Genomic DNA, 14,904 nt, shown 5'->3' with positions numbered 1-14,904 from the left:
GGTCCTGGCCTTGACTGGGGAATGTGAATTGAGTCACAAGGGAGAAGTAGGCAAGAGCCAAGTCCTGAGACTCCCATGTTGCTGTGGAGAGGACAAGGGACAGGGCTTCGGGATGGAGGCCTTGCTGAGCTGGGCAGGGTGGCGCCTGCCAGTCAGACCACATCACAGTCACCTTCCCCTTTGTTCTGTCTTGCCCCTGCTTCCCAACCAGCAACTCAGCATTGATGGAGAAAGGTGGAGGAGGCTCGAGCAGGTGAACAGTGAGAGCGCTTCCCGGAGTATAGAGGGAGCACTTCCCGGAGTATAGAGGGAGCGCTTCCCGGAGTATAGAGGGAGCGCTTCCCGGAGTATAGAGGGAGCGCTTCCCGGAGTATAGAGGGAGCACTTCCCGGAGTATAGAGGGAGCACTTCCCGGAGTTAAGAGAACTTCTGGTGGCGGTGGGAGGCAGGAGAGAAACACTTGTCTTCCTCAGTCAGCAAAGCCAGAGCCTTATCAGGGCATTGTGGAGAGGGTAGAGATAAGAAGGGAAAGGGAAGAGCGTGGAGGATAAGAGTGGCTCCGCCTTTCCAGAAGTAACCATATCCAGAAGGCTGCAGCTGGGAAAGGCTGAAGAGACCTTGAGGGAGGGGCTTGGAGGGGCTTGGACACAGCATTTCCTCCAGCCAGGTGACAGTCCTGCCTGCAGCCCCAGTGCTTTAGTGTCCTTCCCTTTCATCCCTGTGCTAATCAGACACGTCCTGCAGATGTCCTCACTTCCTACAGAGAAAAGGAAGACAAGTGTTTTGGCCAGGGTCACTTATCAGGAAAGGGCAGAGACCACAGGGTACCAGCAAGCAGATCAGCCATCCCACAACTGTTAGGCCATTCTGGGGATGGAGGAATCATACACAAACCGTGGTCTCCAGATACACAGTGCTTCTGCAGATACTGATGCATAGAGAGCTTCTCAGAGGTGCTCCTGCCACTGTAGACAGATCACTGGCTGTGATGGCCCTGCCTGCAATGGGCCCCTTAAATGTTCAGGTCCACCAAGGTCCCTGTACCATCAAAGAGCACTGTCTGAATTAAGAAGGGATATGCCAAGCTCAGGGCAGCTTGGACATGCCAGCCAGAGAGCAAGGTGGTCTGTGTGGTGTCTTTATCACTGGACACTGGGTCTGTTTGAGACCCAGGGAAAGAGCAATAGACTGGCTTGGGTCATCAGGATGAACATCCAGGATTAAATAGGGGTGGGAGGCATTCAGTCCTAGTGATGACACGCAGTGCTCTGAGTCTCATGACCTGTAGACAAGGCAAGGAGCACATGAGGGCACTGAGGCCGAATGCATTCAGCCTGCATAGCACAGAGCTAAGTATAAACTCAGACCTGCCAACTTGATGCTCAGGACCTTGGCTATAAGCAGCCAGCCAAGAACATGTGTCCATTGGGTGCTCTAGGGGGATGTGCATGGGCACTGACCAGTAAATGATGTATTCTGATACCAAGGAGCCTCATGCCCCAGGAGGCACTTACCCCTTCCATGGGCGCAATGAGCAGATCATACAGGGCACGGAGTGGGGGCTTGGCCAGTGAGTTCTGCCTCCTGGGGAGAGAGGAAGTCCCATCCTTGCTGGGCGACACGGTGCCACTGAACAAGCTTGTCATGCTCTGGCAGCTCCTGGGGAGACAGGACAAGGGTAGGAATCAGGCTCACCCTCCATCACTCTGGTTGCCTTCAGGGCCCCATGACATGCCTGCCAATTCCAGCTCATGCTCGTCCCTTGCAGGTTATTGTCGTACAACCCTGAGTTCTGCACACAACAGCATGCATCTCTGTGGTGTCATTTACATAACTGAGCACCCCAGAGTGCTGGTTCTGAACGGAGCAACTGTGCTGTCAAGTACAAGGCCTGGGAAGGGTCAGTGTGGCCGACAAGGAACACAACACCCATTACCAATGAACTTGCAACCCAAGGCAAGGGTCCACTGGCCAGACCCAGCCAGATGCTGGCAGGGCCCCTATGCCTCACCGGGGTGCCCTGAGCGCTGCTGATCAGAAATTGCTTGTAGAGGGAGCATCTTGTGCAGCTACTGGGTGTCGTTTCACTAGCACAGAAGCACCTTTAATCCTCAGGACCCCATGAGTCACACTCTCAAAGGATGACAAGGCCAATTGCTGTCTGGTTCATTCAGAAAACGTGTTGAAGCACTGGATGCCTACTAGGCACAGCCATGGTCTCCGGGGCCCTGAAGAGCACTGAACATACAGAGGAGGTCACAGAATCTGCCAGTCAACTGACTCACGTGACCTCAACATGGCCTGCTGGTAACCAGCACTTTCTGTATAACTGCTGAGCTCTGTGGTGTATGCTTCCCATTGTTGGTTGCAGGGCCTGCCCTGGCAAGGACTGTGCCAGATGCTGCACACAGCGGCAGGCAGTAGAAAGCATTCTGTCTGCCAGTTGTGACAGCCATTCAATTGTTGCCTGAGAGCAAGCCACCAGGGCTCCCCTCCAGGGCCAGCTGGAAGGGGCACCTGCAAAAGAGACATGACGGGCCCCTGTGTGCCCCCCTCGGGTCTTCACTGTCCAACTTCACCTATCTCCAGGAACACAGCAGCACTGCTCCTGGAGATGCAGAGGCCTGGGTAACCACTACCCTCTACTCACTCAAGAAATGAAATTACAAGCGACAGAGTGTGTGTGCTATGGCTTTGCTGTCAGAGTCAGTGACGTGCAGATGACCCTGGGTGACACTCCATACCCAGGGACACATGAAAGAGCAGCTCTCCCCTGAAGGTGGTATATGCAAATTGTTCTCTAAGGAGACGCTTCAGCAGAGTGGTGCATGGCAGTCTTGTGGCTGTACAGGGAGCCTGGCCCAGGGCTGGGGCAGAACAGATACCTTTCCACTTCATACTGGCTCAGGAGCAGGCATGGTCTCTAGGGTAGCCCTCAGGCCCTGTCCCTTTCTCTCATCTTGGCAGGTTCTATAGCTTAGGCAGCTGCCCTGGGGCTATGGGGCTGCTTGCTCTTTCTTTGTAGGTGAGACACAGAATTTCATAGGCAGGGCAGGGGTCTGTGGCACCAGATTTGTATTGTCATGGGTCTCCAGAAGGTGGCGCTAGATCACTGTCTTGTCATCTTGTCATCCATTCCTGCCAGCTCCACTTGGCTCTAGGCAGAGGGTTTTCTCAGGCTGTGCAGTCTTTATCAGCCGGCTTCTCAGATGATGTCTATTAATCTACCTCTAGAGGAATGCACAGCACAGCAGTCTGCCTTGTACAAGGAGGAGATGGGGCAGACTCAGCCCAGGGCGTATTGTTCATAAGCACTGCTGTAGAACAATGGGGCAGGGGCCACAGGCTGCTTGGTGTGACCCTCCCTCTGGAAGAGGGAGTGGTGAGTGATTGCCAGAGCTGGGACTGTGCTGTTAGCTCTAGGCCTTCCTCCGGCTGGGCTCCCGGAAATGATCGATCCCCACCTCAGCACGAGCTGCTGCCTCAGGCCTTCCATGCACATGGAATGGCCTTCCTTGTAAGAGGGCTCTGCCTCCACCTCTCCCCTCTCCAGACTTTCACTTTCTAGTGTACCTCTGCAGCAGCCCTGTCCCACCTGGTATACACAGCTACCCCACAGAGCCTACTACCTTCCGTAGAAAGCTCAGGATGGCTATGGACATGGCCTCTGTCTCTCCATCTACTCTCTGTACTGTGCCTGAAGCTTGGCTGGCTCTTCCTGCGGACACTTCAAGGGACAGTGCAGGGGCCATCAAGCTTACTGGTGCTTGGGCATAGAGAGTCAAGACTAGAGGCCTGTGCAGCAGCCTTCTCACCTATTCGTGACAGCCTATGGGGTGCTGTTCCAAGTGGGTTCACAAGGACCCCTCCGAGATATGTTGGGAGGAGCTGTCCACAGGGGACTCTGTGGGGCCCAGAAGGCTCCTGCTTTGTCCTGGATGAGCCTAAGCAAAAGCAGGTAAATGCTTGCTAGAGCTGTAGAAGCCCAGGGCTGATGCTCTGCGGAAGGTGAGTAGGGTCTGGGAGGCTGAACACTGACTTTGCACCTGACAGGTCAGATTTTGTGCTGGCTCTTCACAGTCTAGCTATGAGGCTCTGGGCAGCCTGCCTTGTAAGCCTGCTAGTTGTCAGAGTAAGCCAGAAGGGCTTCCCACCAGGGTCCGTTGGAGAGGGTCCGGCCCGCCTCCCATGTTTCCTTTTAACAGTGCCCTTCACAGCTAGGGGAAGGGTCAACAGAGGTCAGGGAAGCACTACATGCTGTTGGTACTTGGTGGCATTAGCTGAGGTTCATAGATGCCTTCTCTTGGCTGGGGTGGTGGTGGGGATCTAATGTTTGCTTTAATCCTGACCAGAGAACCCTCTATACCTCCCCCTCGCTAGCTCATCTCTTCCTCCACCCATCAGTTGAGTCAGACTTACTCAACAGTAGCAAGGTAACCGGTGCCTCGGGGGTAGAGAAAGAAATCCTAGACCAGACCCAGGCTTTAGTGAGTGTAGCCTGGGGGAGGAGAGCGCAAGGGCAAGGAGACAGGAGCCCAGGGATCTGGGAGAAGAGAACTCAGCTAGGGAGCCTAGGACAAAGGCTGTGTGCATGGGGTGACCTTCACAGGAGAGCCTGATTTGGCCATGTCCCAGCGCCAGGCAAAGGCCTCCAGGGAAGGCAGTTAGGACAGGCCCAGGAATCCTCTGGGTCATGCAGAGCAGACAGACCATGGAGAGAGTTGGGAAGATGGCAGGGTGACTCAGTGACCATCTGACTCCCCTAGCATCCTGAGAGAGGGGAAGGTGCTTGAGTGAAGGTCAGGTGACCACCCACTTGCCTCAGGGTGGGCGTGAGGGACAAACCCCATCTTGTGACCAATCTGTTGGGAGACCCAGCCACCTCCCAAGGCCCCCTTCCAGGATTACATCATACCACCATTTGCTTTGAGCAGTAAGTGCTGAGGCATGCAGTAGGGGCATTCAGAGAGAGGACCAGAAGGGTGTGGGTCACAGCCTGCAGTCTCTAGCACAGTGGTTCTCAACCCTCCTAATGCTGCGATCCTTTGGTACAGTTCCTCATGTTGTGATGTCCCCTAACCATAAAATTATTGTCATTGCTCCTTCATAACTGTAATTTTCTACTGTTATGATGTGTCATGTAAATACCTGATAGGCGGGATGTCTGATATGTGGCCCCTGTGAGAGGGTCCTTCAGTCCCCAGAGAGGTTGAGAACCACTGCACCAGCACAGCCATATGGGACTGGGGTTACTAAGAACGGGACGTGGAGAGCAGGAGCTAGGCTCCCGAAGCCTCTCCAGCTCTCTGTCTTCCACTGCAGTCTGGGTTTTGTCACCCCAGGCTCAGGCCTCAGGCTCAGGCCTGGGAGGTCAAGGTGGGGCCAGGGCATCAGACAGGAAGCTTGAGGGCTGCTGGCTGGCGGCCTCCTCAGCCTGTTCTCATCTCCCAATCTTGGGGATTAGTATATTTTGGACAAGAAAGTGAATTAAGCAGTGAAGAAAATACTGCTTATTGGAGAGATTCTGCCTTAAAAATAACCAGCATGGGTGGAACTTAGAGGTAGCCTGTGGGTCTCCTGTTGTTCTGAATAAGCTCGTCACCACTTGGTGGGTCTTTTGGCAGGTGGCTTCTGACAGCTATTTCTTAATTTCCCGCCTGTATCTTATGTTCCTACACTGCCTGGAGGGAAGCCAGGAGCCCAGAGAAAGTCACCTCTCCTGCTTTGCCCAGGCGCATGTGGAGTGGGTGGAGGCCTGCCACCCCAGCACTGTCAGGACCGGTGTGGGCGCTGAGCGGGCACTGCTATGCTACCTTTGGGCCAGCAGCTGCTGAGAACAGCCACAGGGAGGGGCAGAGGGAACGGAAGGTTGGCAGACCTGTGGGCTCCCCTTGAGTGGGCTGTCGGATCCTAATTGGACCTTGCCAAGGGATCCAGTGCAGAGAGACAGATAACCAAGGCTCCAGTGTCCACTGCCTCCTACTGTGTCACCAGGGACACACCTGCCTTTGGGGAGCACCATGTTGTCTGAATGAATCAGCAGACACAGACACACGCACACGCACGCACGCACGCACGCACGCGCACACGCACACGATATCAAGGACCTGTCTCAGAGCCATTCCAGACATAAACCTTTGCAAAACTGATGGCTGTAGGCACATTCCGGTCCCTTGCTTTCTTAGGTATCCCAGCCCCTGAGTGCGTCAGCTCCTGCATACAGGAGTGCTGGGGTCCGATGGTCTCCCTTAACGGCTCTCACTTGAGAGATGTGGTGTGATGGGGAAGGAAGGGAAAGAGCTGTACTCTACAATGGCTTGCACCTCAACAAAGGCCCTACACAGAGTGCAGGCCGCTTCCAACCCTTCCAAAGTCGTCTCCACATTCTCGTGGAGCCACTCGGCCTCACCCATGCCTGGCACGAAAACCACTCTCTGCCATGCTATCCATGTGTCAGAGAGCTAGCTACTTCAGGGTTTGCAAACTGGGTCCTTAATTGCCAGACTGAAGGGAGAGGGGGTCTATCCCCATGTTAGGATTGCGGAAACCTGTCTTCTCGGTGTCACACAACTACAACCCAGCGAGCCCTGAGTCAAGTTGTGGGCTCTCTGTACTGGATCACAAGCCTAGCCCCAGCCACACCTCCTTGCACATGGCTGTGTCCACGCATGTCAGAGGGCTAGGAGGCCACCTGCAAGGGCAGGAAGAGGCAACAACAGCCTGGCCCTCCAGCCTTTGGCTTTTTCCCCAAAGCTGCTGGGCCCTGGGAAGGCAAGCATACTCTTGTCACCCTGATAACACAATGACAGAAAACCAGGTGACAGTGGCCACACAGTAGGGCTGCCAGGCAGTGCCCCCCACCCAGCCCAGTCCCCTGTAGTCCCAAGGCAGCCAGCAGCCCTTGAAGAGAGAACTATAAATTCTGACAACATATGGCTAACCTAAGCCCGCCGGTGTGGCAGTTTCACCCACTTGTGAAGTGACAGGGAACTGGGGACGACCTGACGTGGACAAGCTCATCTCTGGGCCCTTGCTCACTCCTACCCCACTGGCTGCTTGGTCCTTTTCAGCCTCCTGAGTTGCAGGCCTGTGAGAAGCTGGAGAGAGGTGAGAGCCACTCAGCTTCTTCCAGAGTCTGGAGGGTCAGGTCAGAGCTGGCACGGCGGCAGAACATCTCTAGGCTCCATCATATCAAAAAAGGATGGTGGGAAGCCTGTTCCCACCTCCGTCTGAACTGTTGGTGCCAAGACGAAGCACCAGGCTTGCCTCTGCAGCTACCTGACATAACCAGAGCTCCATGCCCTGTGACACGTGAAACGTGGGAGCACCCCGTGCTTAAGGGCCAGTGCCGTACCTGTGCAGGAGGTTATTGTGCCGCAGCATCCTCAGGAAGCCCGTGGGGTCGGTGACTGAGTTAAGCTGTTTGTTCATCTCCTCCAACTGCTGCTCCATGATGTCTCCAGCCTCACTTTCTGTCTCACTGCTGGCACAGGCCCTGTGGACAAACACCAGAGAGCCTTCAGGAAAGGACACACTGCTGTGGGTCGGCTCATGCCTTCCACAGTGTGGCTCACCTGTGCCTGTAGCCTCCACACAGCTGTGAAGTGTACAGATGGAGCAATGGATCGACAGTGTGCGCCCCAGCTCTCAGCACGTGCCCAGCGGGGCAGGCACTCTTCTCGGGCCGTGTGGCAGGGGGACAACCCCAGCACAGGTGGTGTTGTCGTCCATTCCAGAGACATTTGCTAATCACCACACGGTACCAGGCATGGAGCTGGGCCCAGAGCACAGCCCAGAAGGACATTTCCAGATGAGGAGACAGACTCATGGGTGGTTTTGAGCGATAATACAGGCTCCTTGGGCCCCTCCCCCAGGTGGGCATGAGGATGTGACTAGTGTGAATTCATTTGTATCTCCCCTGTGGACACCTCATGACACATTCTACATGAACAGAAATACCCATCAGAGCCCTGATTTATGAATAAATGGCTCGAGGCTTGTCTGACGTGCATGCTGCACACTGTGCAGGGAGACAGAGATGGCACAGTGGTGCCCACACATCACCATACCCACCCTCCTCCATTATCTCAGCATCAGGCCCAGGTCACATTCACATCTGGAAATGTCAGAGTGAGACCTCAGGGCTCATGGGCTGAGTCTCCAGAGTGACATAGTGTTCAGAGCTTACTTCTTCCTGGCCAATCCCTGTGACTTTATCATCTGTGTTCTTGACAGTTTCTTCTATTCCTGACCCCAGCAAACATCCTGCTATTGCCCAATACTGACTGAGATTGGAAAAGTAAGTTATACTAAGTATGCTGATTCATTGGCACTGGACCCATCCTGAACCAGATGTGGTGGGGCATGCCTGTAACCTCAGTATTTGAGATGTCAAAGTAGGAAAAAATCATAGGTTCAAGGCCTGCTTCAACCTGCTAAGACCCTAAGTAAAAGCTGGCAAGTAGATCTCTGAGTTTAAGGCCAGCCATTCTACAGAGTGGGTTCTAGAATAGCCAGGGCTATACAGAGAGACCATGTTTTAAAAAGAAAAAGAAAAAAAAAAAACCTATGTTAATTTTTTTCCCCTGTTGTATAACCAGTGTGTACCAGTTCCTTAACTGGGGCTGATCTGACTGAATACAGACAGCCTCTGCCCTGGAGAAGTACAGAGAAGGTGCTAGATGGTTATGGTAACCTCTGTACATGGATAGTAAATTATAACATAGTGAATACTCGGTAGGAAACGCTAGGGTGGGCGTGAGAAGGGAGCATGCCCGCAAGCATGCAGAAGTCTACCACAGACGCAATGCAGAAGGCTTTCAACACTGACTAGGCCTGGTTTTGGTCACTTTTTTTTGGCTGTAATGGGAGGCAGCAGGACCATCGAGAAGAGCTGGTATTGCAGGAAGAACTAGTTACGGCTTAGTAGGGAAGTTATCAAGGCCTCAGGCACTGGCAGGAGCAGTGGAAGGGAGGCACCCTGGCCAACTGTGTCCTGGGCACCAAGACCAGCCCTCTGTCCCCTGGAGTGCTTACGCTCTGGTCTGTCTAACAAGCTCTGGTCCTACTCATCAGTGCCCTTTTTCTTTTTCCATTGTGAATCTCTTTGCCTAAGGATTCTCGCTTGAATTTCTTGCCCTGGCCCTCTCTACTCCTGGGCTCCCAAGGGATGGTAAGGGCTCTGTTCTTGCTGCCTATCGTGGGGCTAGCAGAGGTTGACATTTAGATCACCAAGCTATGGAGGACAGAGGGCAAAGGTCACAGTATAAACTGGCACCCTGGTGAGGACTAGAAGGGTGGGAGAGAGAATGCAGAATCAACAGTAGCCTCTCCAAGGTACCCACCTCTTCTGCCTGTACCTAGTCCAGCCCTGCCAGAGCCCAGCCCCCTACTCTGGCAAAGATAAATCATACTGGCTAGGGGTGGGCTCCAAGATGCTCACTGTGGCGACCCCCAAGAGACAGACATGAATCAGTACTGAGGAGCTGTGCCGGGGCTCATCCTGCTCTAGGGACACATGAGGGATTGGCAGGAGGCTCCGGAAAGGACTTCCACTTGCAAACATGGCCTCCTGGTCCATCAGCTGGGCTGGAGTTCTACACAGGCACACCATTGTTTATGTCAGAGCATTCCTTGCTAACTCATCTGATTCCCTGCCTCAAAGCTTCCCTTGTACCAATGAGCAGTCACTTGCTGAAAACTGACTGACAGTCCTGAGCTGAAGAGGACAGCAGGAAGCCGGCCTTCAGCCCCTCTATGCAGGGCGGACACCCACATGTTGAGCCCCGTGGTCATGGAAGGACAGTTCCTTCAAAGAAAAGATCTTCCCACTGAGTGACCACTGCACATGGTTCAGGACCTCTGATACCACTGCCTGCCCTCAGGGCCAAGTGCCTTGCACATTTCCTGGGATGCTCACAGTCCTGCCAACAGCTGAGAAACCATGTCCCCAGAAGCCACTCAGAAGAGTGCAAGAAATGGAAGAAGCTGGGCATCAGGAGTGCTCTCCTGGGCAACAGGCCAGCCCCTCTGCTCTTTCAGTAAGCTTAGCAGACCTTTAAGATGGGAGGAGCCTGGCCTCCATGGACTGTCTCCACAGCACATCATGCTGGAGAGGACACAAGGGTTGGAGCAGGTGACACCTGATCATAACGGCGTTCCTTTTAGCATCCGCATTCAGGGAAATCTGGTCGTGGCTTCCTGAGCCTGGCTCTAGGCTATGTGTAAACTCAGAGCCACAGAAGGTGGCCATCTTCCTGCTCTGGAGCTGTGAACTACAGTAGCCAAAGGAGACAGCTGGGCAGTGATGGATGACCCCGCCCACGCACGTAAACACCCCGCTTTCCTCTTACATTGCAAGGCTGAGCTGCAGTTCATTGAGTCCTGCCCCTTAACCTTACTAGAAAATTCTTCTTCTGTTTAAGATTTGGAGAGGACTGGTGTGTGTGTGTGGGGGGGGGAGTGTCCCCAGAGACCTGTGTGGCTTTGGTGCACCAAGCTGGCAACACCACACCCAGTAGTTATGATACCATTGAGACCAAAGACACTCGAGAGAGAAAGTACCAGTGTACACAGAAGCAGATGCAGGGACTCACCGGACACAGGCTGCTCTCCTCAGCAAACATCACACCCCAGACCTCACAGCCCTACATGGCACAGTAGGGATAGATTCTGGTGTCAAGTCTGCTGGTTCAAACCCTCTTGTTCACAGCCTGGCCCTCTGGAATGCAGCCACTGACACACACACCCTCTCGATCTCCTGGGAAAGGCTTCTGCTTCATGTCACTCTAGAGATGCTGCTCTCTGTATCCTCTCAAGGCCAAAACCCAGTTACCTCCGTGTCCTCTCTAGAACAAGTCTGGTTATGTGAGAGTAAATAAGTAATTACATCTCCCTGCCTCCTCCTCCTCCTTCTTCTCTCTCTCTCTTCTCTCTCTTCTTCTCTCTCTCTCTCTCTCTCTCTCTCTCTCTCTCTCTCTCTCACACACACACACACACACACACACACACACACACACACACACACACACACACAATACATTCTGGCTTGTACTTAAACTGATGAAAGAATAAAAATTAACTTCCAAAATGCTTTTTAAAGAAAGTCACTTGAGCCCTGGAGCTCTGTGAGTCTCTCACAAAGGTCACAGGGAATGATCTGGTCTGTATCAGGTGCTGAGAGGAGGCGCTTCACAGTGCTGTCCTAGCTTTTCTGCTTTCAGTAAATACAGTGATCACAGCCAGCTGGCAGGGACACAGGAAGCTGTGATTGGGCTGAAGCCTCATTTCTTGGTGTCTTATTTTTTTTAAGTCTTTGCTGGGAATGTGTTGGCAATGGCCTTCTCCCTGATACATAGCTTTTGCATCCTCCGAATTGATGTGTGACGTGGACAGAGCCCAGTGCAATCCCTGTGAATGCTGTTGGAATGGAAAGACCTGAAGTCTGGGAGGTGGGATAATCCCTTCCGGATACTTCCCTGGAACTTAAGACCAGTGGACCCTCTTCCTTGAGGTGAGCCAGGTTAATCACGAGGGATGGAGAGTGTGGGCACAGCACTGGGCAGGTGGGAAGCGCCCTGCAGGGACCCTTTTTTTTTTTTCCCCACTCTGGTTGTTCCTGCAGGGCTGTGGAGGAATCAGATGCGAGTGACTCTGTGCACATCTGCTGCTCCACCCGGGGACTATTTGAGTGTCACACAGGCGGGTACGTGAGTCTGCAACAGAAGGCACACTGTGAACATGACAGTTGTCCTGTGTTGTCACTGAGTCCCTCCCGGAGTTTTCATCTCTTCCAGTTGTGCATGCATCCCTCGGTGAAGATGCTGAGAGTCAGAAAAACAGACCAGTCACCTCATCTCCTAGGTGGTGATCATTCAGGACTGACTGCACATGGGAAGACACCGAAGGCCCTCCCCCACTCCCACAGAGTAAGCAAGCTCGGATATCCTTGGCGAGTCACAGCTCACACAAGAGGGGCTGTGTACTGTGTGTGCATGTATGCACACGACTTACACAGAAAATGGACTGCCAGCATGGAAAGACATGGTGCTGGTGTCTTCTCCCCTATAGGTGATGCAGGAAAAGGCTTTGGGCGCTGTCCTAGACTTCTGGTCCCTGTTAGGGGGTCAGAGAGTGGCCAGAGAGGAGGGGGCAAAGACACAGAAGAAACTGCTTTGAGGAGTGCTACCACAGCCTGCCACTGCCCCGGGAGGTCGGGGGGTCTCGGTCCACCCACCTCTGCTCACTAGAGACCAGGCCAGTGGGGGACCCACCCAGCTGTGTGGTGGCACCTGCAGTGTGAGTGTGTGCTGTGCTCAGAGCCAAATCAGCAGTGAAGTCACATGATGCAGCACAGGTGAGTGAGCTCTGGCAGAGCTCAGATTTGCTATGTATTTGATTTTGAATTAATTTCTGTTGCTGCTCACTGAGAAACCCTTTCCTGTTGCCAGTCCCCTCCCAACTAAGCCTTCCCTTCAGTCACAATACCCCTCCTTACTGTAGTGCTAACCTAGTTTCCAGATATCATCTCTACTGTTGCCTGGGAGGAGCCTGTTCTGCCTAAGCCATGAACTCGCCACACCACAGACACATCTAGATTTACTCCAGAGCACTGCCCATCAGCTCTGGTCCTCCTGCTCACACAGAGATCCTGAATGAGCCAGTGAGTTCTGGAGAGCCTTCATACCCAGGGGAACCACATCAGCACTGGAAAACAAAATTCTACTGGTTTCACAGCAATCCAGGATCCCCTTCTTCCAGCCCCTCAGTAGAACCTGGAAGATGCCTCATGTGAGGTGACTTGCTCTTACAGGGTTGGCCTGGGGTCAGGTTTCTGGAATCATAGACAACGCTGCACTCTTGGATGCTGCTGTGCATGCCTCAAGTCCATGGCACTGGCTTTTCCTTTCTCTGCTTTGGATGGAGATTGTAAGAGTTCGTGACAGTCTCACATCACATCACAGTGGAAAGGAAAGGCGGGTGTGCCTGTGTGAGCATGGGGACCATCAGGCACCCCTCCAGGTTAGCAGCTCTGGGGCTCATAGACCATAATATGCTCCAACTCCCAGCTCAAAGGAGTTGTGAGCAGTTAGTAATAACAGCTGAGCTCTGTTGCTGATCGTCAGGGCCCTCCTTGCGTGTTGTCATTAAGCCTTGTGGAAAAGCCAAGGAGAGCACCTTCCCCTCCTTACCATGGGTAGCCTGCGCCCCTGGAAGTAGTGGCAAAGCAGCCAAAGCATGGCAAGCTTCTAGACCTGTACCTTCCTGTCCCGCCCTCCACCCTCAGAGGCACAGATGCTGGCTGACCTCAGCTCTCAGCAGCCCCAGACTCCTCACTGTCCACTATGCATGGGTTCATCTTCATGTGATTCTGCCCACAGAAGAACCCACTATAACTGGAATGGTCTCCCGAGCCCCGCGAGGCCCGGCGCCCTGCTCACTGGGCATCCCTACTCACTGGGCATCCCTGCTCACTGAGCATCTAGCATGCCTCGGAAGGTGTAGATATGCGGGACACTTCCAGGGGCTGCTTAGGGGCTTTAACCTGGTGTGGTGCTGGAGTCTGCCCAAGGCCTTCCGTCCCTATAATTGCCCTGAGGCAAGTTACAGTAAAATGCTGAATGGCTTCTGAAAAGTGAGAAAGAGATGCATGGGCAAGGAGGGAGTCACAGTGAAGCACATACCGTGGCCACATAACGGGAGCCCCACAGCTCTGCACAGCAGCACACTGGGCAGGACCCACGGAGCTGCTCTCGACACTGCCTTGTCCAGTCAGATGCTACGCTAACACACCAGATACTGCAAGAGGACTGAGCCGTGTGCAGCAGCTTGTTTAGAATCCTCTAAATAATTTTCTGTTCAAGATAATGCCACCAAGAGCCACCAGACCAAGTCTACTTAACAGAGGTGCCCCAGTTCTGGACAACCACTGGGAAGGGGCATTTGTATAGATGATGCAGTCTCTAAAGAAGCCAAGATGACCTCAAGAGTCACTGGCCATTCCCTAGGTCTTCCTTGGAATACTCAGTAGGATTCACACACTGAGAAATAGGAGTCTGGGGACAATGTGGCTTGTACTCCTCCTTGGGAGGGATCTGGAAAGGTTGTCACACCCTTGTGCCCAGATGGAGGCTTCTGTCTCTGCTGACCTTTGGATAGGGCCAGTTTCCTGTCTGCACTGCCTACTTCCTGAAGGCTGAAGCAGTCAGGGCAATGCAGAGTTTGCTTGGGTCTGGGGGAGGGGTGCTCCCCTCTCCCTCTAATTGGATTTTCTGAAAGGACCTGCTTCCCTTCCCTCCTCCAGATGCTGGAGAGGAGTGCTGTACAAAAGATGCTGGCTGGTGCCCTTCTTGTCTTTTTCTGCCACATTAACCCAGTAGGGGGCTTAATAGCCCAAGATTTTGAGAAGCTGTTGTCAAGTCATGAAAGCCCCCAAATGCAGCTGAAATGGTTATTAGCTGCAGGAAACATCCCCTGCATTCTAACACTGCCATTTAAATAACAATAATAAAGAAAATAATAATAAGCGTAAACGCCTTGCCTACACAGCCATGATTACACCTACCACCCACAGTCCACAGGGCCCTATGGATTTAGGATTTACTTAGGGCCTGGAGCAAGGGCTTTGGTTTGGTGGACACGCCTGATTCTATCACCAGCCAGCAGATGTCGCCCAAGTCATCTATGAGGTGCACTGGGAGCTTCCCATGGATAATGGATAATTCCTTTAAACAATCCACACACACACACACACACACACACACACACACACACACACACACACACACACACAAAGAAAAAACCAACAACAATCCACTTACAGACAAAAGAGCCAAGGTGCTCCTTGTTCTATTAAGAGCCACAAAACATACATACTTGCCAAATGGAAAGGTGCAGAATTAATTG

At 53.2% G+C, this 14,904-nt stretch overlaps 1 protein-coding gene across 3 annotated transcripts in view; it reads right to left on the bottom strand.

Annotated features, from left to right (window-relative positions):
• Window positions 1–14,904, bottom strand: part of Ttc28 (tetratricopeptide repeat domain 28) — a 433,645-nt gene that overhangs the window by 20,625 nt on the left and 398,116 nt on the right. For all 3 annotated transcript variants that reach the window (XM_028860613.1, XM_028860614.1, XM_028860615.2), the window contains 2 exons: window positions 7,355–7,495; window positions 1,515–1,659 (listed from right to left, as the gene is read on the bottom strand). In XM_028860613.1, coding sequence (XP_028716446.1) covers window positions 1,515–1,659; window positions 7,355–7,495 — 286 coding nt within the window. The remainder of the gene's footprint in view (window positions 1–1,514; window positions 1,660–7,354; window positions 7,496–14,904) is intronic.

Source organism: Peromyscus leucopus, chromosome 23 (genome assembly GCF_004664715.2).
Source record: "Peromyscus leucopus breed LL Stock chromosome 23, UCI_PerLeu_2.1, whole genome shotgun sequence".
Lineage (NCBI taxonomy): Eukaryota > Metazoa > Chordata > Mammalia > Rodentia > Cricetidae > Peromyscus > Peromyscus leucopus.
The sequence above is the reverse complement of the archived record's forward strand: the minus strand, read 5'-3'. Positions and strand labels throughout refer to the sequence as shown.